The sequence below is a fragment of the Toxorhynchites rutilus genome, chromosome 3, assembly GCF_029784135.1.
Source record: "Toxorhynchites rutilus septentrionalis strain SRP chromosome 3, ASM2978413v1, whole genome shotgun sequence".
NCBI lineage: Eukaryota > Metazoa > Arthropoda > Insecta > Diptera > Culicidae > Toxorhynchites > Toxorhynchites rutilus.
Window position 1 is genome coordinate 232725340 of NC_073746.1, and position 23550 is coordinate 232748889.

At 38.3% G+C, this 23550-nt stretch overlaps 1 protein-coding gene across 3 annotated transcripts in view; it reads left to right on the forward strand.

Moving 5' to 3' along the window:
• The window catches only part of LOC129774902 (hemicentin-1), a 723141-nt gene that overhangs the window by 370077 nt on the left and 329514 nt on the right, over nucleotides 1–23550 (forward strand). For all 3 annotated transcript variants that reach the window (XR_008742804.1, XM_055778958.1, XM_055778959.1), the window contains exons 7-8: nucleotides 19544–19747; nucleotides 19937–20088. Coding sequence is in view for 2 of the 3 variants with exons in the window: in XM_055778958.1 (XP_055634933.1) it covers nucleotides 19544–19747; nucleotides 19937–20088 (356 nt within the window). In the remaining variant the exon portion in view is untranslated. The remainder of the gene's footprint in view (nucleotides 1–19543; nucleotides 19748–19936; nucleotides 20089–23550) is intronic.

Sequence of the window (23550 nt, forward strand, 5' to 3'; positions counted from 1 at the left end):
TCTGAGTTCCTTGCGGAGCCCAACTTGCGGATGAATTATTAAACGAAGATCAAGCTTAATTTTTTTGTTATAATTTCTTTATTACTTTTTTATTACCTTAGTTTGTAGACAACTTTTACATGATCTAGCAATATTTTATTCAATTTGAAGATGAATTGACTACAATAACACATGCCAAAGTCATATTATATGGGTTTCGCAAAAAGCTGCAGTACAAACCATCCGCACTATAAATTAATAAAAATTATAGTATAAACATTATAATGATATAATTATAATTTTATTATTTTTCTATATATCCTATAGTTACATTTAGGTGCCTATTCTGTCAAATTCCTCTTGAAAATCCTATTCAATTTGAACGAGGAAAGTGTTACCCATATCTGGGTGACGGGGCGATGAAATTGTTAAGAAGAATTATTAGAGCAATGAAATGTACTACTAAAATCTGGATTCTTTAAGACTATGCGAACAAGCCAGTATTTTACACTCTCGAGTCAAACGGTGACTATGTTCTTCGCATAGATCAGCAAAATTCTAGGAGGTCATTTGATGCATTTAAGCAGCAGTGTGTATTAGATGTCTCGAAAATAAGAAGCTTTCACAACTTGAGCCATTAATTTTTCTTGAAAGTATCAGAACTAGTAACAAAACACGGACTCATGAGCCTGACATTCAGAAAAAAGTTTCATCTTCTCAATTAATGTTAATCGGTGAGCCAAGTCTTCAAATTTTTCGACAAATTATATGGATACCGGAACTAGGAGAGCCGAGGCTCATTAGACGCATATTCACTTCCACAGAATAGTGGAATTGTGGTCAACAACATGAAAGTGGTCTTTTCCCTCCTTTGCCTGAAAAACGTATGTCACCCTTCTAAACTCGGGTCGACTGCGAGTAAACGGATTCATACCTCATTAACCATAGAATTAAAGATAAATGTTTATATACACTCGACAAAAAATAGAGGAAAAAATAGTGCGAAGTTGAATATTTTGAGTGGTTTTGAAATACTGTAACTTTGTGAAAAATCAACGCATACAGATGGTATATACATAATTTCAAAATTCAGGTGTAGTTGACAACAATTTCGGGAAGACAACTATTTCTTTTTGTTTTTCAATGATTTTGAGGACTAATACATTTTTTTGCCAACCAACTCAATATCAAATCGAATTAACCCCATCAACCAACTTTCGTTTCCTTGAACGTTCCTGTAGGACCTTTCCATAACGAGATATTTATGTTTGAATGAAACATTACCATTTCGTCTTCGATATTGAATAATTCAATAAATAATGAACGTACGGCAAACCAAAAAACAGTTTCGAAAATTCCTATATATTCTGTACAAGGTTACTTTATTGGTCTGATGGAAAAAATTAATTTGAACTTTTCGCATCGATTTCGAAAAAGTGCTAAAAACAGGTAATGCTTTTGAAATTGATCTGCAATTTTGCAAATATTGCAGAAACGTCTAAAGTTAGCAGGCAAATATTTAGCCTAGTGTATCTCCAAAGCATGTATGAACGTTCCATATTGATATTTCAGCCGTACTTTTACCGACAGAAATTCAATATATATAGCCTGCTTTTTTTTAATCAAAATAGTGTAATATTTTCCTAAATGCGATTTTTTGGTACATGCTTGACATGATCAATACAGAAGTTGTTTCAACTTTGACGCGTTAATGGGCCTGATCATGGACGTCACTTCTTTCTTACCCTCCTTTCCCCCTCATCTCTAAAGAACTCATACACGAGCATCTAGAGTTGGTCTCATTTTTTTTTAACAGGACACTACAACACTTAGAATTAAGAGGACAAAATGGTGAAAACGAAATGAAGTGCATATAACCATGCATACAAATCATTTCGTTTTCACTGTGAAGTGACGTTCGTGATCAGGCCCAATGTCTCGAAAGCCGTTTAAAATCACCTCATTTCGAAATCATATGATTTATGATCTATCCGCGCAATGAAACGAAAAAAAAAACAAACCATGGTACATCAGAACATCCACTTTTGTCAAAAGGGACACTTCAAATTTTATTTTATGGTGTCGGGGAACAGGCAAGAAACACAGCTAAAATTGTGATTGGTGTTCATGGCTCCGATATTGTAACAGCCATTATCATGCAATTTTTGTCTCGTCGATTCCGTTCCGGTGACTTTGATGTTAAAAATGCATCGCGTTATAGCTGGTCAATTATCCAGACATGCATGCACATACGTAAGAAGCTCTCAAACGTGCTCCTGAAACATCTGGCGTGTCGCCATCGATGTGTATTGCCCTAATTAAATCACGATTATGTAATCAAATAGGGATAATCAAGTGTAGTGGTTGTGAAAACTAAACTGAAAAATCTTTTTTCGTATAGCTCTGAGCATTTTAACTCACACCATGTTTTTTTCCACCATGGGGTAAGTTGCAACCAGTTAAAATCGACTATTTTTCAAACATTGCTGCAGATGCCGGACGTTATTTGTCGGTGATTGCTATATGAATGAATGATGATAAATTTAAAAAAATAAGAATCATTCATATTTCGTTCCTCAGTATGTTCCACATTCTTTATGAATATACAAGCATGATACAAATAAAATTTGTTAATTTTGCAGTTAGGGGTCGTTCAAATATTACGTAACGCAATGTGTCTACTATTTTAGATTCCCTCTTCCATACATAACATGTAACAAATGGTCATTTGTATTTAACTGACTCTACCCTGACATCAAAGCGTCTAAAATAGTATTCGTGATGATATTGTTTCGAATATTATTTCTAGTATGTAGTGTCCACTTTGTGTGTATCAGACTAGTCCCCCACATCTCACGTGTACTAAAGCCCTTTTTTCCAAATGTATATATAAAAGATAGATGAGGGAAATGAATATATTTCTAATCATTTTGAACCAAAATTTCAGTTCACGATTTTGTCAAAAAAGATGTTTCCACTGCATAAAACACATATTCAATACGAAATAGTCGATTTTCATTAGAAGTTCACCATGTACAATTTGTTTATTGGCCCAAAAAAATGACTTGCGCAAAGTTCCAGCTAAATCGGGCATGATTTAGGGGTGCCTCAAAGCGATCAAAGTTTTAATTTTTTTGATCCTCGAAAATCTTCCAAGAGTAAAGGAAATTTGGAAAATCGCAAAGTGCACAGGTATTTTTTTTGGCCAATAAACAAAATGCATTTGGTCGGTTTTTAAAATTTGACATGACCATTTTCGCTGCCACCCTAATCTACATAAATAAAAATGATTTGGTGTCCGTTACTCACGATTTAACTCGAGAATGGAGAAACGGATTTAAACAGTCAGTATTCGGATTGATGCGTCTTAGTCTGCGTCAGGTTTATATGTCAAAACAGAAATTATATACTGCGTTTATAGATTCTTGTAGGAAATGGTTTGAGACATTACTCGATCAAGATTCATTTCAAACGCAAACAGAGCTTGCAGAATCATTAGGAGAAATTCGACAAGCTATTTCTAAACGACTCAGAGTCGCAAGATACATCCCTAAGCAACCAAATTATGTTCCATATGAGTTGAAAGCGAGAGATGTCGAACGGCTTTTTGCATGTCAAAAGTAATGCTCTGTATTTCGTGCGATCAAAAGGGCTTGATCCACTATGAGCTGTTAAAACTCGAATGGGGACATCTACAGTCAACAATTTATCCCTATAAAGCGAGCTTGCAGAAAACGTCCAGATTATGCGACCAGACGCGAGTCCATGCTATTCCTTTAAGAAATAGCATCCTCATGTAGCTGCGCGAGTTAAAAACCATCCGGGAAACAGCGGATGGAAAATTCTAGTTCATCCGCCTTATAGCTCAGACCTTGCCTCTTCCGGCTACCATATGTTTCTATCGATGTAGAACGCTTTGAGTGGAGTATGTTTTACTCCAGAACAAAAAATTGGCTAGATTCTCTCTTTGCATCAAAATATTCCGTAATTGCCAAGTGATTTTGATACATTTTATTATTCAAATAAGTGTGTTTAACATGCAAAAACCGGAGCGAATAATGATAATGAAAATTGTAATTTTGAATAGGTTCCACCTAGAGTATATATATATATATTTTAGGCTGTCAAAAAAGTGTCGTTGTAAGCGCGTAGTTCTAGCAGGGGTACGACTAAAACGTCAAATCCCTCATATTGCCAGTGTACCCAATATTGCTGCGGTTCACTGATATTTTGGTTCTATCAATTACTGTTGTTTACAACTCGGTCCGGTTATATAGCCGAATAGTGGCTAACTTCAAACTACATGTTAAATGTGAACACCTCCATGTGAAACCGAAATATAAAAATCACTCATGCAGTTAGAATAAAGCAACGCATTTTTCGATTTCAATCCTCGTTAATGATATGTTGGTAAACAAATGACGCCATATTGATTTTGATTTTGGGTAGCCTATATTCAATTGATGTCCAACCCCTGAGTTCTAGTTGTATTCATTGTATCGAGTCATACTATAGCTAGTTGGAAAGGTATTTTTGTGCGCAATAATATAGTCCTTGACACTGTTTTGTTTGGTTAAGTCGTTCGTGAGTTATAGTGTCGCAAATATGGAGCAAAATAAAGAGAAAATCCGACATATTTTACAGTACTACTATGACAAAGGCAAAAATGCATCTCAAGCTGCCAATAAAATTTGTGCAGTTTATGGACCCGATACAGTTTCCATTTCCACCGCACAACGATGGTTTCAACGTTTTCGTGCTGGTGTAGAGGTCGTCGAAGATGCGCCACGCTCCGGAAGGCCTGTCGTCGAAAATTGCGACAAAATCGCTGAATTAGCCGAGAAAGACCGACATAGTAGCAGCCGTAGCATTGGCCAAGAGCTGGGGTAGAGTCATCAAACCGTTATTAACCGTTTGAAGAAGCTTGGATTCACAAAGAAGCTCGATGTATGGGTGCCACACACGTTGACGCAAAAAAAACATCTTTGACCGTATCGACGCATGTGAATCGCTGCTGAATCGCAACAAAATCGACCCGTTTCTGAAGCGGATGGTGACTGGCGATGAAAAGTGGGTCACTTACGACAACGTGAAGCGCAAACGGTCGTGGTCGAAGCCCGCTGAAGCGGCTCAGACGGTGGCCAAGCCCTCATTAACGGCCAGGAAGGTTCTGCTGTGTGTTTGGTGGGATTGTCAAGGAATAATCTATTATGAGCTGCTTCCCTATGGCCAAACGCTCAATTCGGACCTGTACTGCCAACAACTGGACCGCTTGAAGGTAGCACTCATGAAGAAGAGGCCATCTTTGATAAACAGAGGCCGCATTGTCTTCCATCAGGACAACGCCAGGCCACACACTTCTTTTCTATTAAGGCTCATATGGCGTCAACCTGATGGGGCCGGGAGTTCAATATTTCGACAATGTTTGCCTTATAACTATGTTAGTAATATGTAACCGATTACTCGCGGTTGGCTCGAGGTCAGTATTACAAGTGTTTTCGTAATTGTGATGTTGATGTCTCCAATGCTCTGTACCTGTGCCCGACACGGGATACTTCCTATTGGGATGCAGCTGACCATTAATCAGCAACGCCCCCTAGTCTGTACCCCATATCTAGCGTGGTGCGTCTGCTCGACACGAGGAATCCATGATAGAATGGTCACTAGCCGGCGCAAACATCAGCTCGTGTAGAGTTGCCATGAGCGGTACAACCTTTGGCTCTTGTTGAATGATCAGTGGACTGCACAACCTTTGGCCCGTGTATCTGTAAAGAGTGTGTGTATGTATTGCCGCGACTAAGTAAAAGTTTATAGATCGGATAGGAGGGATATGAAACAGGGACACAACGAAGGAAACATCATTAAACGTTGACATCGGCGTTTCTGAGGAACAGGTATAGATGAAGCAGTAGATCAGGATCACGGCTACCTAAGATATCCCGGACGGGGATATCCGATTGTCTGCCTTTTGCTCTCAGTGCTCTAGAGAGCTGAGAGCGAGCAGCATGGAATCGGATACACGACCAGACAATATGCTCGATGTCGTGGTAGCCATCGCCACAATCACATAGATTGTTTGCTGCGAGCCCAATGCGATATAGATGCGTGTTTAGGTTGTAGTGATTGGACATAAGCCGAGATATCACGCGAATGAAATCACGACCTACATTCAATCCCTTAAACCAAGCTTTCGTCGAAACCTTAGGGATAATCGTGTGTAACCAGCGACCGAACTCATCTTCACTCCACATGCGCTGCCAACTAACGAGCATATACTGACGAGGAATGTGAAAAAATTCGTTATAAGCAATTTGCCTTTAAAAAAGTGTGCCTTCCGAAGCGCCCACCTTAGCTAGCGAGTCCGCTTTCTCATTACCCGGAATCGAACAATGAGAGGGAACCCATGCTAAGGTAATCTTGAATAACTTTTCGACCAAAACACTCAATAGATGTCTTATTCTTGTTAGGAAATAAGATGAGCGTTTATCAACTTTCATTGAGCGGATTGCCTCTATTGAGCTAAGACTGTCTGAAAAAATAAAATAATGGTCGATGGGCAGTAATTCAATGATCCCTAGAGCATAGTATATCGCACCCATTTCAGCGACATACACGGAACAAGGATCTTTGAGTTTGAAAGAGGCACTGGAATTTTTATTGAAGATGCCGAAGCCAGTGGACCCGTTTATGCATGAACCGTCAGTAAAGAACATTTTATCAGATCTAACTTTCCCATATTCTGCCGAAAATTTCGGCGGAATATAATCGGAGCGTAGATGATCTGGGATTCCATGGATCTTTTGTCGCATGGACAGATCAAAATTGACAGAGGAATTGCAAAAGTATGGGAAGCAAACTTGGTTGGAGATGCTCGGTGAAGGGTGCACTTCATGGGTAAAGAAATCATGGTACAAAGACATAAAACTTGACTGAGGAGTCAGTTGGAGTAGATTTTCGAAGTTATCAATCACCAATGGATTCATGATCTTGCAACGGATGAGAAATCTGTAGGATAATTCTGTGAACCGAAGAGTAAGCGGGGGGTACTCCTGCCAAAACTTCGAGACTCATCGTATGTGTCGAATGCAAACACCCCATGGCTATACGCAAGCAACGATATTGTATCCTCTCCAGCTTGAGAATATGAATCCTGGCAGCTGATCGGAAGCAAAAACTGCCATATTCTAACAATGACAATATCGTTGTTTTGTACAACTGAATGAGGTCTCCTGGATGGGCACCCCACCATGTTCCGGTTATTGTTTGGAGAAAATTGATTCTTTGCTGGCATTTCTGTTTCAAATACGCAATGTGTATTCCCCAGGTACATTTAGAGTCAAAATATACTCCAAGGTATTTGAAAAACATCGAGTGCCTGATCGCTTGGCCGGATAGGTGAAGCTGGAATTGGGCGGGTTCGTGCTTCCTAGAAAAAACGACCATTTCAGTTTTCTCCGTAGAGTGTTCGATACCCAGCTTGAGAGCCCACGTGAACAGGTTGTTCAGGGTATCTTGCAAGGATTTTTGCAGAACGGCGGGATTAGTACCCGTGATGGAAATAACTCCATCGTCTGCAAGTTGTCTCAGCGTGCAGATTCTAGTTAGACAATCATCCATATCATTGACGTAAACACTATACAAGAGGGGCTTAGGCAGGAGCCTTGTGGTAGGCCCATAGAAGTGTATCGAGAAGATTTCAAGCTGCCATGATTGAAAAACATGTGCTTTTCTGACAGTAAATTGTACAGGAAATTATTCAGAATTGGTGAAAGTCCACAATTATGAAGTTTCTCTGAGAGAATTTCCATGGAAACTGAATCAAATGCCCCTTTGATATCGAGAAAAACGGAAGCCATTTGTTCTTTGCGAGCAAATGCGATTTGGATTTCAGAAGATAGCAGCGCGAGACAATCATTCGTCCCTTTACCTCGGCGAAAGCCAAACTGCGTATTTGACAGCAAATTGTTCGTTTCAACCCACTTGTCCAAACGAAGTAGAATCATTTTCTCTAACAATTTACGAATACAGGATAACATTGCAATCGGTCTATACGAATTGTGATCGCAAGCCGGCTTGTTGGGTTTTCGTATGGCTATCACTCTCACTTGTCTCCAGTCATGTGGGACTATATTCAGCTCCAGAAACTTGTTGAACAAGTTCAGCAAACGCTGTTTCGCCAAGTCGGGAAGATTCTTCAACAATTTGAATTTAATCTTTTCCGACCCCGGAACTGAATTGTTACATGAGAGGAGGGCAATTGAGAACTCTACCATCGAAAAATTCTCATAATCGCCTTGGAGCGGAATGTCGCGTACGACGTTTTGTGCAGGAACGGAATCGGGACAAACCTTTCTTGCAAATTTGAAAATCCAACAGTCAGAGTATTCCTCACTTTCATTTGTATGGTTCCAGCCACGCATTCTCCTAGCCGTATTCCAAAGAGTGCTCATAGCGGTCTCCCTTGACAAACCATTGACGAACTTTCGCCAATATCCACGCTTTTTTGCTTTAATCAGACCTTTTAGTTTGGCTTCTAGAGCTTGGTACTTTCGAAACCATTCCACTAGTCCAGTTTTCCTGAATTGTTTGAAAGCGGATGATTTTTCAAGGTAGACCTTTAAACACTCCTTGTCCCACCAAAGTGATGGAGGGCGACGTCGGAAAGTGGTAGCAGGAACACGTTTCTTTTGAGCTTGAAGTGCGCTTTCTTAAATCAAACTCGATATAAAGTTATACTCTTCGAGTGGAGGAAGTTCATGCATTGAAACAAGTGCTTCAGATATTATTACTGCATATTTTCCTCAGTCAATATTTTTCGTGAGGTCATACGCAATATCGACTGACTCACGAGAACCTGATTCATTGGCGATCGATAAAATTATCGGCAGGTGATCACTACCGTGGGGATCTTGTCACGGTGTTTGTTACCGAACTCCTCCGAAACGGCTCGACCGATTTTGATGAAATTATACTCAAAACACTTGGTAGGTATGAGAATAGGTTGTTAACTATATATGATACCGGTAGGATACCGATAACCATACATTTAATACCGAATAGGGTGGCTCTATGCAGAAAAAAAGATCTGGATATTTTTTTCAAAAATTTGACTTCATACCATACATATAACCTTAAACTTTGACCTCAATTCCCTATTTTTAATTGCGATTAAATTATTTTTGTGTCAAAAATATTCTAATAATTTTAACGTTGTTCGTTTTTTCAACAGAACGAATTTATTTAAGTTGTTCAATGACCGATGACGTAACGCCCGCTTCATAGAACATCCATCTACAAATACACAAGTAACATCAATTCATCTAAAGCAGGGAGCATCTCCGACGAGCTGGAAGCCTTTTTGAATGAGCACAATGAGTTATCGAAATTCTGACAATGACAATCACGCTATTGCCATCAACTCTAATAAAACATCAGCTGGAGAGCACGTGTGTAGATCCAAAGCACAAGCGCTGCTGGAATCATGATAGCACGGTGACACGAGAAATTTAATGCGAAGAAAAAACAATAATCTGGAATTCATCGTTGACACACACCGTTCATACGACCCTCGCTATGTTCTTCTTCAATGGCACTAACGTTCCCAAGGTTTGCCTTCTCAACGTAGTACTACTTGCGTCATTTTTATTAGTAAATAGTTGAGATTTCTATGACAAACAATACGCCTTGAATGTATTCTGGAGTGGCAAGCTCAAGAATACGCGTGACTACAGTGCAAGTCAGAAGGGTTTCTTTAACGAAAAATCTCTTGCATAAACATTAGACCAACGAGACCCCGTCACAGATACTCAATTCATTATGAACATCATTTCTCATTTAGATTTAATATTTATGAACATGCGACGAAACAAACAGAGGACGCGCTCGAAGGATTTTTATGTTTATCATATTGTGATTTGACATGGTCAAGAAACGCCAATTCAAGATATCGTAAGCTGTGCCAACAATTTATGGTTGACATATACGCGAAGGTAGAGATTGAATGACTGCAATTCTTACTACACAATCAACAAAAGCGGTGCGAGGAATAATACATTCACTTGCGACACACTATCATGAGCAACGCCGACACAGCTTTAGTTATAGCCAGGCCAAAGCGCAATGCATTGTCATGACATTGCGTGTGTGTTCAAACACAAAATGAAGTTCGATCGTATTCGTCCCCACACATTGTTGGTTGTATTCTGTTGAAAGGAAAAAGCGCAATTTTGCATTCTGTTCAAGCTCAAGTCCAATCGAGTTGAGCAAATGTGACAACCTTGCCACGCAATTCGACGTAAACAACATTGGTCTCCATGTTCCATTTCTATGAAGCAAAAATAATAATGGTTTTTCGGGTGGAATAAACACGCAAAATTTAGCATTCAAACACATTCAAAACAAATTTAGCATCCAAACGAAATCGAACAATAATTTTCATTCGAATTTCAACAATTTAGAATTATTTCCGGAATTATGCCGATCAAATAGAGAGTAAATTGAACCACAAATACGGATGACTTATTTTGACCATTGTTTCGCGACAAGGCGAACAAATTTAAGAGTGTAAAAGTCGATTTCGATCGAATTGCAAAATCCGATCACTCATATGCATATATGAATATTGAGTTCTACAAATCGGTGAAGAGTAATAAAAACATCCATGAATAAAGGAAGCAATATGGCTGTGTTTCAAACTTAGATTACCGATGTGAATACTCCTCGATTGAATGACAACGATAAAATAACTCGATTCCAAACAGGCTGATTAATCAACTCCATTGAAGTTAGCTGGCGTATCGCTGTTTTCCAATTTATGAACGAGACCAAGCTGTTATAAACTAAGCCATGTTGAAAATTACATGCACGTATTTTCTAACAAGGAGACAGCAATAAATATTGATTTTCTATATTTCATTTTTTCTACTTATATTACGAAATTACGACAAACTTATATTACTTTTTTCAGTTGACGTTTAGCTTTTAAGAGATCAAACATGTCAGTTACGTTAATGAAATACACCAAGAAACATCATATAACCTCATTTAATTCGTTTTTTTATCGGTCACATTCGATTTATTTTAAAGATAGTATATAGTATATATGTTCAATCAGACCGGACAAAGTAACATAATTATGATTTCGAGTAAATCGAGCTCAAATTTTGAAGCTGTGTAGTTTTAATTGCTTGCAATTGTTCTCGCCAATTGTTTTACTACAGTTCCAAGCTACTCTTTAGAGCAAGGTCGTATGATGGTATTATGACAAAAAAGAGCCTCTTTAAGGACAATCAAGAGGATTTTACGGCTGGCTATTTGTACTTGGTCCAATCTGATTGAACAAAAACATATTATTCAGAGACTTGGTTCACTATGAATGAAATCATATCATTTATTCAGTAGAATTTCCCACTAAACCTACGAAATAAAACAAACCGGTTTTATGGCTTGAAACAGTATTTTGCTTACCAAAAATACTCGATTAGTATGTATTTACAAGTACAATTCTTGATTTTCTAAAAAAAAGTTTTCAACGACTAGCGGCTTAGCGAGATTTTGAAGAAGAGTACCTGTAGTCAATGAAAGACCACAGTTGGAATTGAAATCGACCATGAAAAGCATGGTAGTTACAAGTTTTCACTCTCTGTCCACTTTGTATGAACAAGATATAATACAATATTTGATCAAATTTCTATAACTATGAATTGTCTGAAAAGCATATACATTGTATTTTAATAGGAGTAACTATCCCGTGTTAACTGAAGGCCAAAGGGAAGAATCTTGTGATGCGGAGAGATGCAATAGTCACTCTCTAATCGCTATGGACGTATGTACTTGGTCCACTCTGACTGCTTACTACTATCAGTTTTTGCTAATCAGTCAAAATAAATTTATGCCATAAACCTGGCTGTTTGCAACAAAAGTGTGATCTGATAAATGTAGGATGTAAGTCAAGAAATTCTTGACTGTTTGCTATTATTAAGCGAGTAGAGAACGATTTTTTTTTAAATGAATATAATGTTAGGAGTTCGTAAAATGTTGCATATAAGCAACCGCAATACCTTTCTCGGTGTTAGCGAATATACAATAGGGAGCGGACAGTGCGATAAACGTCCATCGAGACTCTGCTGTTGCCTCCGTTGGGTCGGATTGCTGCTACGCATCGAGCGGGCTTATCTCCTTGTTGTCCGTTAACAGGAACGATTCTGTCGATGCACCAACCGTCAACATCAACATCGACGACACCCCACGATGATTATCCTATTCATCCTATTCCTCGATGTGTCTATCATAGCCACGGGAGGGAATTTCAAACAGCCCCACATAGCCTTGTCCCAGACGACTGGATCTCTCATTCTGTGATCTGGTCACCAATGGTAACGAATCAGTCGTTTCCATCGTTTACTCACGAATCGTCGAGAGTGGTTCCACACCACATCGGGCAACATTACGTGTAACGAGGAAATAATCTAATTAATCTGTCTTCTACAGCATAATTTTCATTTTATTTACAAATCGTTTGGTTTGATGCTGGCGTGCTTCGGCTCAGAAGCGGACGGAAAATTCCTTCTGCTCAGAAATGTCTCCGCCAAATTGATGCGCCCCGAAAATGGGGGAAGGAGGCGTGTGGGCGTTCATCTGGCAACGGTGCCAATCTTCGCAGTCGTAGTTGCTAATTGACTTAACAAGCGCAGTTTCGCAAATATTTGAATGTCGCATAATGCTTCCACTGTCGACCGACCGTTTCCAAGACTTCCCGAGTAGTTATCGCTGCCGATTTTGATTATCTGAATTAATATGCTAGCACTGGCGGCAATCCGATTCGGAAGGATGCATAAATAGGTTGGCTTTCGTTCATAAAATTTGAGGTGAGCTTTCGGCACGCAATTGGTTTAACATTAATTGATTTGAAAAATTTTAAGTGGAAATTATATTGATCCATGATGCGAAAAACAAATTTCAAATCACTCTCAAACCAGAGCCATAACTATTCCCCACTCAGTTGAAATTGCTCGGGTTTATGCGGCCATCGTCAACTATCAATCTACATTGAATCATTGCATTAATGTCACAAAATATTGTTCACCACAACACATACATGCTTCGAATGTGTGTACAAAGAACACCCTGTTGATATCAAGACATGGAAACGTGCTGCGGTAAACATTTCCATCGAATCTCTTTTTCCTAAAAAAGTGTTTGCTTCTCAACCCTCTTCCAACATACCATTGAACGGAAGCCATGCGAACCTCAACACCAATCAGTTCTATTTACGACATTTTCTCATTCAATTATGCCCCAATTCAACCGTGTTTGGCTTGCTTTCGTAGATTGATCCCTTCCGGTACGATACAAACAGCCTCCCTCCATCATCATCTATTTCTTCCCATGTCAAATCTTGAGGAGACACTTCCGCAGCGTAAAATTCTTTATTGATTTCTATTTTTCTTCGAACTTCAAAACATGTTCCTCGACGAGCCTTACTCAACAGGTGGCTCGTTGTCGGGACACGCTGGAAGTTTGAATGATTGATGAGCTTAGTCCAGTCTGACTGTTCGATTATGTCGGCTCGAAAGTTTTGTCGTTAGACCTTTAAGGCCCATTTGTGTAGCAAAAAAAAAACATTGAGATAGTGTGCTGCGATTGTCTGAAAAAAAAGTTTCGTCAGTTCGTTTGAAAACATTCAAAAAAGGATTGGGACAAATTTTACAAATAAATATTAGACAGCAGATTTTTCCTAAACCTTAAGCTAGCTGGTTGACAAGCGAAGATTTTTCGATCGTTTAGAAGAATAGGATGATTTCAAAGAAATAGATTAGTCAATTCAGTGATTGAAGAAAAAAGTGTCCACTCAACTTGTTTTCCTTCTTATTTGACGTAGGACTACGTCTTTCATTTCTGTACCGGGGTGTAAGTTCAAAGTTTCGAAAACGAGAGAGTGACGCTGGAGTGCAAGGTTTCGCACGTTAATACCTCTTTCCCGGCTGAATGGAGCGGTATAATAATCACTTCATCCGAAAGATAAAATGTCAACGAGTTATATGATTGTCACTTTTTTGTCCAAAAAATCGTTTCAATAGCTTAAAAATTGCTTTGAAAGCATGCTATTGAAATCATCATTGCTCATTGATGATGATTGGTGATCGAAATGTGTTCTCGAATACGGACGCAAAATCTAGGTCTGGAGAAACCGTCATAGCGAATACATGGAAGGAAGGAAGGTATTGAATTAGAGAGACTTTAAACTCTGAGAGTTCATTCGTCTCTTAAAGCGAATACATGCAAGCTGCGACTTCTTTTGCTCGCTTGCATTAGTGTTTGGGAAACCATAGCGGACACATGCAGGGCGTGAGTGCTTTTACTCGCATAAGTTTCTGTTCTGCTTTCGCGTGGAACAGTCATGAAAAATTGTTTGCGTGTGAATGCGTCCAAGCGAAGGAATATTCGCATTTACGCATTCAACTTGGTGTTCCCGTGATGCAATCCGATTGACGAATTTACGCAGAGCTGAATCAGCTTATGCAACACCTACATTAGAATTCAGAACCACAAAAGTGATGATGTTTGTTTATTCTACGCACTGAAAAGCAAGATTCGGTCGTGATTATTCATTTTATTTCTATTTGGATTCATTTCAACCATTAAATGTCTCCAGTATATGGTAAGCAAGTTAGTTATATTTACGATGATTTCAACACGCGATTGGACCAAAATCATTGATAATCTTCGAAAACTTTGAGTTTGATAATGCATACAGGTTATGAATACTGTGGATAATGGTGATGAAATCGATATCGTATAAAGTTGGATTATATCATTGATAATGTAAGGGCCGATACAAGAAGGAGTTACAGTATTTTTAGCGCAACACATGCTACTCATCGATATCTAGTTGAAAAAAAATCAAGTTACAATACTTATACCAAGCCATTTTTCAAAATATACATACCACATTGCACTATGGTCCAGGAGGTGCATTTAAGTGGAAATTAGCATCTAGAGCTCGACAGTGATTCTCTAGACAAAAACTGTCTTCGACAAAGTTGTTACATATAATAGAGCGCTCATTTATATGTTATCAAAAATAGGGTGACCAAAATTTACGGTGAAATAAAAAATCCAACTTTCTTATCTTTATAGATAGAGGTAAATATAGTTCGACAATATTATAGCCCTGGTTATTTTAAGTAACTTTATGGAACAATATTTCTTTCTATCTCTTCAAATATCCGATATAGCGCTTCTTCTCTAGTTTGAGTTAGGGTTACCATATAAAAAAGGTTTTTTTGCTCTAACTTTTATATGTAAAATTCTACATCAAAACTGTCTTCGAATGACTTTTAGAACTTTCCAATCCACGTATTTTACGGTGCATAACTTGTATGTATCTTAATTCTACTCAAAGTTATTGATGTTTTTTCCCTGAAAACATGACCTTTTCATTTGCTAGTCGTTCTTTTTGGGGCAACCATAATAAAAAAATATTGATGGCATTTTGAAGAGCATATTTGACTCTACATAAGGTGAAACTTTCAAAAGAGTGTTATTTTTTGTATTTGAGTAAATTAAATTTAAAATTATGAGTTTTTGCATATAAATGAACAAGTTGCAATTTTTAAATGCATATAGTAAGCGTGGACTTTAAAGCAGCATCACTTCAGTTCAGTCTTATAGCCACTCAACATGGAGGTTCAAAGTAGACACATTGTTGATTTCCTTTTTCGGTGGACGAAATATAGAAGACGTTATACAATTATTACGAGAAAAATGCCAAGATATATGTGTTTTGAGTGCCAGAAAGTGACTGAAATTTGAGAAGTTAAAGTTCTCAACACGGTGGTCGAAATGTGCTCGTACACGCTCCCGATTTGAACGGCAAAATGCCACGTGGCTCGAAGAAGTCTTGGTTTTCTCAAAAAATACCTTTTATAATACTGCTAGAAGGCAAGAAAGGAAATGTTTCTCTGAGCTGAGCCAAAGGATGAAGCGTAACCGTGTTCGGGAGATTACAGAAAAATTTTCTGCTGAAGAACTGGGCTTCGCAACAGCTTCCAGTATCAGGGTTGGTTGGTCCCGTCATTCGGCTATGATTGTAGAAAATTTGGTGAAAACGCCTAATAAGAAAAATAGACGTTCTAAAAGAAGCTCGCATAGAACAGCTCTTACCCCAGAAGAAGCAATTGGATTTATTTGCCGGAATCATTTCAGCAAATCACAATACTTGAACGTGCGAATGACGACAAAACGACAGGGGCTCCATGTATACCCTGCATATAATTCGATTGTGAAAGTTAAAAAGCTGTGTTATCCGTCAAGTTGGTATGATTTGAACATAGTTAAACATAATATAACAATTCTTTTCAATTTCTTCAAGCATATGTATAAAAACGTCACATGCTAGCGTTGCTTTACAGAGTTTGATCGACCATACTATTCAACGTATTCTCGAGTATTTGAGATATGATACCAAAACAAGCATCGAAAAACTGAGTCTAATTGTTAAGTGGGGTTGCGATGGAAGCTCAAATAACAGCAGGTTTGCTTCGGTTATATATGTAATTGTATGTGTCTCTTAATCAATTCAGTTGTAATTTAGTACAGTCAATATTCTTAAGTAGATCTTTTTTATGGAATAGCTCTTTATTACACCCTTTTCCTTAATTAGGATGAATAAAATCGCCATTTTTTATTTTCAAAAAACTATATAACTTTTGAGCAGTATGACTGATTGAAAATTTTTCTTCGTCGAATTGAAGGGCTGTAACAAGTAACAAATCCTACCTAAAATAACTCAAACTATGCAAAAATTATGAACAAAATATGTTTTTGCTATTTTTTGAGTTTAGTTTAGTTTCGTTTTTTATTGCTAATCAAATTTAATATAGAATATTCTACACTTTTTTTATATTCTTCATTTTCAATATTAATTTTAAAAATAAAAAAAACTCACATGACAACACTTTTGCTGTTAGGTATCATCAAGTTTTCCTGGATGAAGATGATGATGGTTACCTTCGGGAGTATCAAGACTCGCATATATTTGCTGTATCAATAGTCCCTTTGCGATTGACAAAAGCAGGAAATGGAGTCGAAACAATCGTTTGGAACAATGAACTATGGAAAAGTTTATTAAGATTTCTTCCCGTTTGATCATGGAGGAGCCAGCTTGGAAAGTGTCCAAAACAAATCAAATTGTCAAAGAACGGGAAGAAACCGTTTGCAAAGAATTGAATGAGCAGTTGGAATTATATATAAATGAACCACGCCCAGGAGGAGGAAACTTGAATTGCGCGAACGTTGCTCGTCGAGTTTTCGAGAATAGAGAAGCGGTTGCGGAAATTACGGGGTTGGATAAGAAGTTATTGGAGAAATTTTATGTAATTTTGACATTAATCAATTGTAAGGCGCGAATCGATGTGCATGCTTATCAAGTGTATGTAGAGGAAACTCGTATACTCTATAATAATTTATACGGATGGTACGCCCTTTCTCCGACAGTACACAAACTACTCGTGCACGGTGCAGCATTAATCAAACATGCGCTACTTCCAATCGGTATGTTTTCCGAAGAAGCTGCTGAATCCCGTAATAAAAGCATCCGCCAGTTTAGAGTTATATCCAAGTTGGCAAAGCTAGGCGTCACTGGAACATTACTAAGTTGGTTTGAATCCTACCTGAAAGGACGCCGATTAACTGTTTCAGTAGGAGACAACAGCTCGGAGCCGCTCGGAGCAACTTCTGGGATACCACAAGGAAGCCACTTGGGTCCTCTAGTTTTCCTGGTTTACTTTAACGACATTTTTTTGGTGCTAGAGGGATCCCGAGCTTCGCCGACGATCTGAAGATATTTTTTCGGATCCGTTCAACCACCGATGCTATCTTTCTCCAACGGCAGTTGGATACATTCGCTTCTTGGTGTTCTGTCAATTGTATGTCAATCAACCCTTCCAAGTGTACGACGGTTACCTTCGGTAGGAAGAAGGAGCTAATTATGCACAATTATACCCTATCTGATGTCAAAATTCAACGGAGAACGGAGATTATGACTATCAAGGACCTTGGTATCGTCCTAGATTTTGAGCTAACATTCCGCGATCATATCTCGTACATCATCACCAAGGCATCGAGGGTCTTAGGCTTCATTTTTCGCGTCACCAAGCAGTTCAAAGACCCACATTGTATTAAAGCTCTCTATTGTGCTCTAGTCTGCTCTACTCTTGAATACGCGTGCATAGTATGGTCTCCCTACTACTAAAATGGAGTCCAGCGGATTGAGGCTATCCAGCGAAAATTCGTCCGTTTCACCCTACGTAACTTGCCCTGGAGGGATCCTTCGAATCTACCAAGCTATGAGGATCGTTGTAAATTGATCAGACTCGATTTGCTGAGCTTACGTAGGGATGTAGCGAAGGCAACTTTCATATCAGATCTGATTTCTTTGAAAATCGACTGTGCTGATCTTCTTCAGTTGATCAATTGTAACCTACGTCTTCGTAACCTGCGTTCTCATACTTTTCTCCGCCTCCCTCACTCTCGTACAAATTACGGTTACAACGAACCCATATCGAGTATGTCTCGTGTTTTTAGCCGTTGCTACTTGTTTTTTGACTTTCACTTATCTCGTGCAAGCTTGAAAAAGGCATATTTGGCCGCTCTTTCCAGTTAGGTAAAGTTCTAAGTAGATATTAGGCGTTGTAGTATTAGTATCATTAGGGCACTTATGTTCAGGCCTGTTGATAGTAATGAATGAATGAATGAAAGTGGCATATTTTTACAGGATCAAAGCCACGAAACGGACAAGCATGTGATAAGTTCTATTAGCTTTAGTAAACAGAACATTGTAAGTCGTTACCCACCACTGACCATTTTGCCTAAAAAAATACAACTATGCGAATCAATTGCTAAAGTTAAACAAAAAAATTGTTCATCACTCCAAGAATATGCGAACAGTCGTCCTAACTGATGGTTTGTCGAAGTTATCAGGTCGAATGAACTAAATTTCTAAAGAAACTACTACGGTCGAAGGGTTACCCAGAGAGCGATTTTTGTGTTCATATAAGTTACCGACGCCATCAATCCAATCTCCCGCGGAAACAACATTATGCTATTCACCCGGGCCACACCAACTCCGGCGTCAGCAAAATAAGCATACGCCAAATATTTGAGGCACGAGGCGCTGACCTGGATACCACGCCACCGGCGACTCGGACGTTGGACTCCGGAAGAGGAGTCAGCAATATAACAATAGGTTTCATTATTAATCTTGAGTACAAATAAATTCATTCTGTGTTAAACTGTAGTTGCGTGTAGTTCGTTTTCTAAACCTTTTTAAAACCCCTCGTCGGAAGTCTAAATTAATAACTTATATATTTTGACATACTTAAGTACAGGGCGACCCAAAAATCATTAGTTCTATGTGACATTATTCCTTCCAAGATTATTTTGCATATAATGCTATATTAATTTGCATATAATGCTATATTATTTTGCATATAATGCTATATTTTGCATATAATGATTTCATTCCTCTTGAAACATTCCTAATTCGTTCCGAATTCCTAAACAGGTATCCCAACGCCAAAAATCACCTGGTCCAGCAACGGCAAGGTGCTGCCCAGCGCGTTAGTTGAGCATACCCATGATTCCTCACTCAGCAGTAAGCTTGTGGTGAGAAATTTATCACGTGATCACCAACACAACGCCTACACCTGCCAGGCGAGCAATTTCTTCAAACGAAACGTGACCACCAATGTGACGATCGAACTGCGGTGTAAGTATCTCATGAATTTCGTGCAAAACTGATTTTTTTTTTCTGTATTATAGTGACTTTCAACGCTTCTGGCTGGTTCGTCACTTTTCCTTCCATTTTAGAAGAGTGTCGGGAGTGAGAATTGAACTCGTGATCTTGAGCGTGCAAAACTGATATGTCCTCATTAATTTTTTTTTTTTCAAATTATAGTGCGACCTCTGGTGGTTGAAATCATCAACGGGAGTACACCGCTCTCCTCCGATCGTCGGTACGTTATCCAGTGCCAATCGAGTGGATCCCGGCCCCCCGCCAAGATCACCTGGTGGAAAGACGGCGAACAGCTCACGGCAACAAACCAAACGGTAAGCATTAACGATCCCGGTGTCATCCGTGCTGTCATCGACCGAAATTAATAACACTCTTGGGGACACACACAACGTCCCTAAAACCCGTAGGAAAACAATCGACGTCAGTATTCTGCGAGAAATCCTTTACTTGGCGGTTGGTAGTGCTATTTTCTCACTGCCAGTGTAATAAAATGGTATAAACTTTTATCGCCTCAAGCTCATAAACACCTTCATTCTTGGGCTCGGGTTAAATTCATTCCAATTTCCCATGATGACGCTCGAAATTCGATGTGTATACACAGTTACACACACGCACACATACAGTTGAGCCTTGCGTGTTCGCACAAGGCTGTTGGTAACCGTACTAATTGATTTCCCCTCATTAAACGGCTCAAAAATGCGGGACGCACAAAGAGGATTAGGACACCGCCAGAGATAGGGAACCAGGCAGAGACGCCATCTTTCCCCGATTCGGCGGGCAAAGGCGTAACATAGGGGACGGGCAAGAGAGGCGTGATACTTTAAGCGCCTTTGAAACGGTTATGACGTCTGTCGGAATGACAACCTTTGCCCGGGTGTGGGTGTACTTAATGAAATAGTCCAGATCCAAATCTAAGAAAAGAGCCCGCCACAAGCAAACAAATGAGCGCGTTTTTCGGCAGTATGAGGGTGGTTCTTCCGGCACGAAATAATTGTGGGTTTCACCGCCGGCTGTCGGTGATGTTGGTTTTGTTTCACATCGAAAGCTTTGCGTGGCAGTTTCTTCGGAAAGCAATTAGTTATTTCTTCTATATATAAAATCTGATGGATCTAAAATTCAACATTTTGGATACATGTCGTTGATATATGTTAAAACAGAAAAGAAACTATGCACGAGCTGATGTTTAACAACTTCTATAAATTTTAGGACAGTTTCTGTGTATTTTTTTTCCTGGGTTTACATGGTTAGTGGCGTTCTTACTCCATTAATAATAAGAATTTGAAAAAATCCTTCCTTAACTATTTAACCCTTCCACGCCCAAGGTAAATATTTTTCCCTACTACAAATTCCGTTATCAATTTTGAATTATTATTGAATCCATATTTTTTTTACTGAATGTCGTAAAACGTATGTTCAAGCCAGCAAATGTGTTTCTGAACGAACAAAAAAGGACTGTCAAACATGATCCGGTCTGACTTAACAAAGACCACATAAGAAATGTGTTTTGTGCAATGTCTACTTATGCTTCACAAGTAAACGAAATTGTTTCGTAGAATACCATATCTAACTAATCATTTTACTTTTTTGATAATTTTTAATATATATTTTGTATTACAAAGCAATAAATAAAATACCGATATAATAAACCTTACTCTTCGTTTATTTATTTTTATGGTTCATAGGGGAAAATACATCGCATGAAATTATAGGAAACCTATACACCCTGCTATGTTTTTGTGGTGATGCCATATTACTTTACACCCACAATAACTATAATATTGCGTTGTATTGGCATATTTAGTCTTGGACATCTCATGGTCCTGAAAGAGTTAAACTACAGGAATATGAAGAAAAAAAAATCAATTCTTCCAAATTTCTAATTTAGAATACGTATACATAAGAAATTAACAATGCTTCCGTGTGATTCAATCATACACAAACTTTCTCCAGCTGATGGTATGAAAAGGTCGGTTGCGTGGATTTATAGAAGCAGTTGAAGATAGTTGATTCATGGCTCATTCTTTTTCTCGCAAGTACTAAGATGTTGCAATTTGTTTCCTTTCTTACAATGTACACAAGGCACAATTTGTTTTCTTAATCAATGCGCGCATTGCACTGAGTATACATCGCGAAGTTCTGTGCTAGTTCTGTGTATTATAGCTATTACAGTTATAGCCAGGATTGCCAACTATAATTCTCAAAAATCAGGTAGAATGAAAATAAGAATCAGAGAGAAATCAGGATAGTTCAAATTGGGTTGTCCAGAAAGTTCATGCCGATTTTTGAGAAAACTAAATCATCATTTCTGAAGGCAGACATATATTCATTCAGTTTAATATGCACAATTGTGTATTACAATCTTTCACCATCCTCCCAGAACATGTTTGCTTTCGCATCGAAAACTGTTGAAGGTATTTTTTATGCTGTCCATAAAGTCGAAGGCTTTTTTCCACTGAGACAACTTTGCAGGGACCTGAATCTGTAATAATCTGATGGTTCTAAACTAACGAGCTAGTAGGACAATGCCTCTTAGTCTTGAAGTATGATCGTATGATAATCTTTCGTGTTGTCAAAAATACAAGAACTGTAGCATTGCCCTTATAGGATACAATGTCTATCACATTGGCTAATTCTGTTCGCTACATATCATATCTTACATAATCTCATATGGTTTTTTAATCATGTCTATTGTTCTTCTGTACAATCTGCCAAATGGATGTAAAGCTGTCATCATATTTTTATTATACTGGAGGGAGAGAAAAAAGATTTCTCAATACTATCCTAAATGCTTATTCAATTCGCGTTGACGATATTGAGCTGCATGTTCTGTCATTGTGAAGTGAAAATCATAATATACTCGACAAAAAAATTAGAGGAACGGAGTGCGAAGTCGGAAATTTGAAGTGATTTTTGACATGCTGTAACTTCGTGAAAAATCAATGCATATCGATGGGATGCCCATGATTTTTAAGCTACAACTTTCAGGTATCAGAATGTGTTACGTACATATTTTTATCTTGGAGTGTGTTGGTGTAGTGGGCAACAATATCGAGAAGAAATGAAAAATCGATTTTTTTTTTGTTTTTTCAAGAATATTCTGGACTAACAAAGTTTTTCGCTAACCAAGTCAACAGTAAATCAAATCAACCTTATCAACCAGCTTTTATTTGGTTCTAAGAACGTTCCTTTAGGACCTTCCCACACAGAGATATTTCAGTTTGAATGAAAAATTACCCCTTCGTCTTAGATGATCAATAATTCAATAAACAACCATCGCACCGCAAATCGACAGGCAGTTTTGAAAACTCCAATAAATTCTGCATATGGATAATGTGTTACTTTGATGAAAAAAAGTGCCAAAAATATAATTTTTATAGTGTTTCACAAAATCCACTGTAATTCTGCAAATGTCGCAGTAAGAGTTCTAATGTTTACAGGAAAATTTTTAGCTAGTGTATTCCCTAAACATCTGTGAACGTTTCATACGTTCTCCTGTTTTTTCTAGCCGATTTTTCAAAGTTTGGAGTAAATCAGAGGAGCATTTAGTCGCAAATCGCGCCAGAAGTATAAAATCATACGCGACTCTCAGAATGAACGATTCATAACGTAAATTCGTAATAGACAAGACAAGACAAGAGAGCTTCAAAAAACATAAAGTAATTATTTTTATTCAAAACTATGTGACTATGTGCTTTCGGGCGTCCAAAACTGATTTTTATTTCACGCCAACTTCAAGCTTTTATAAATGTCAAGAATGCACCTCCAATTACGTGAAT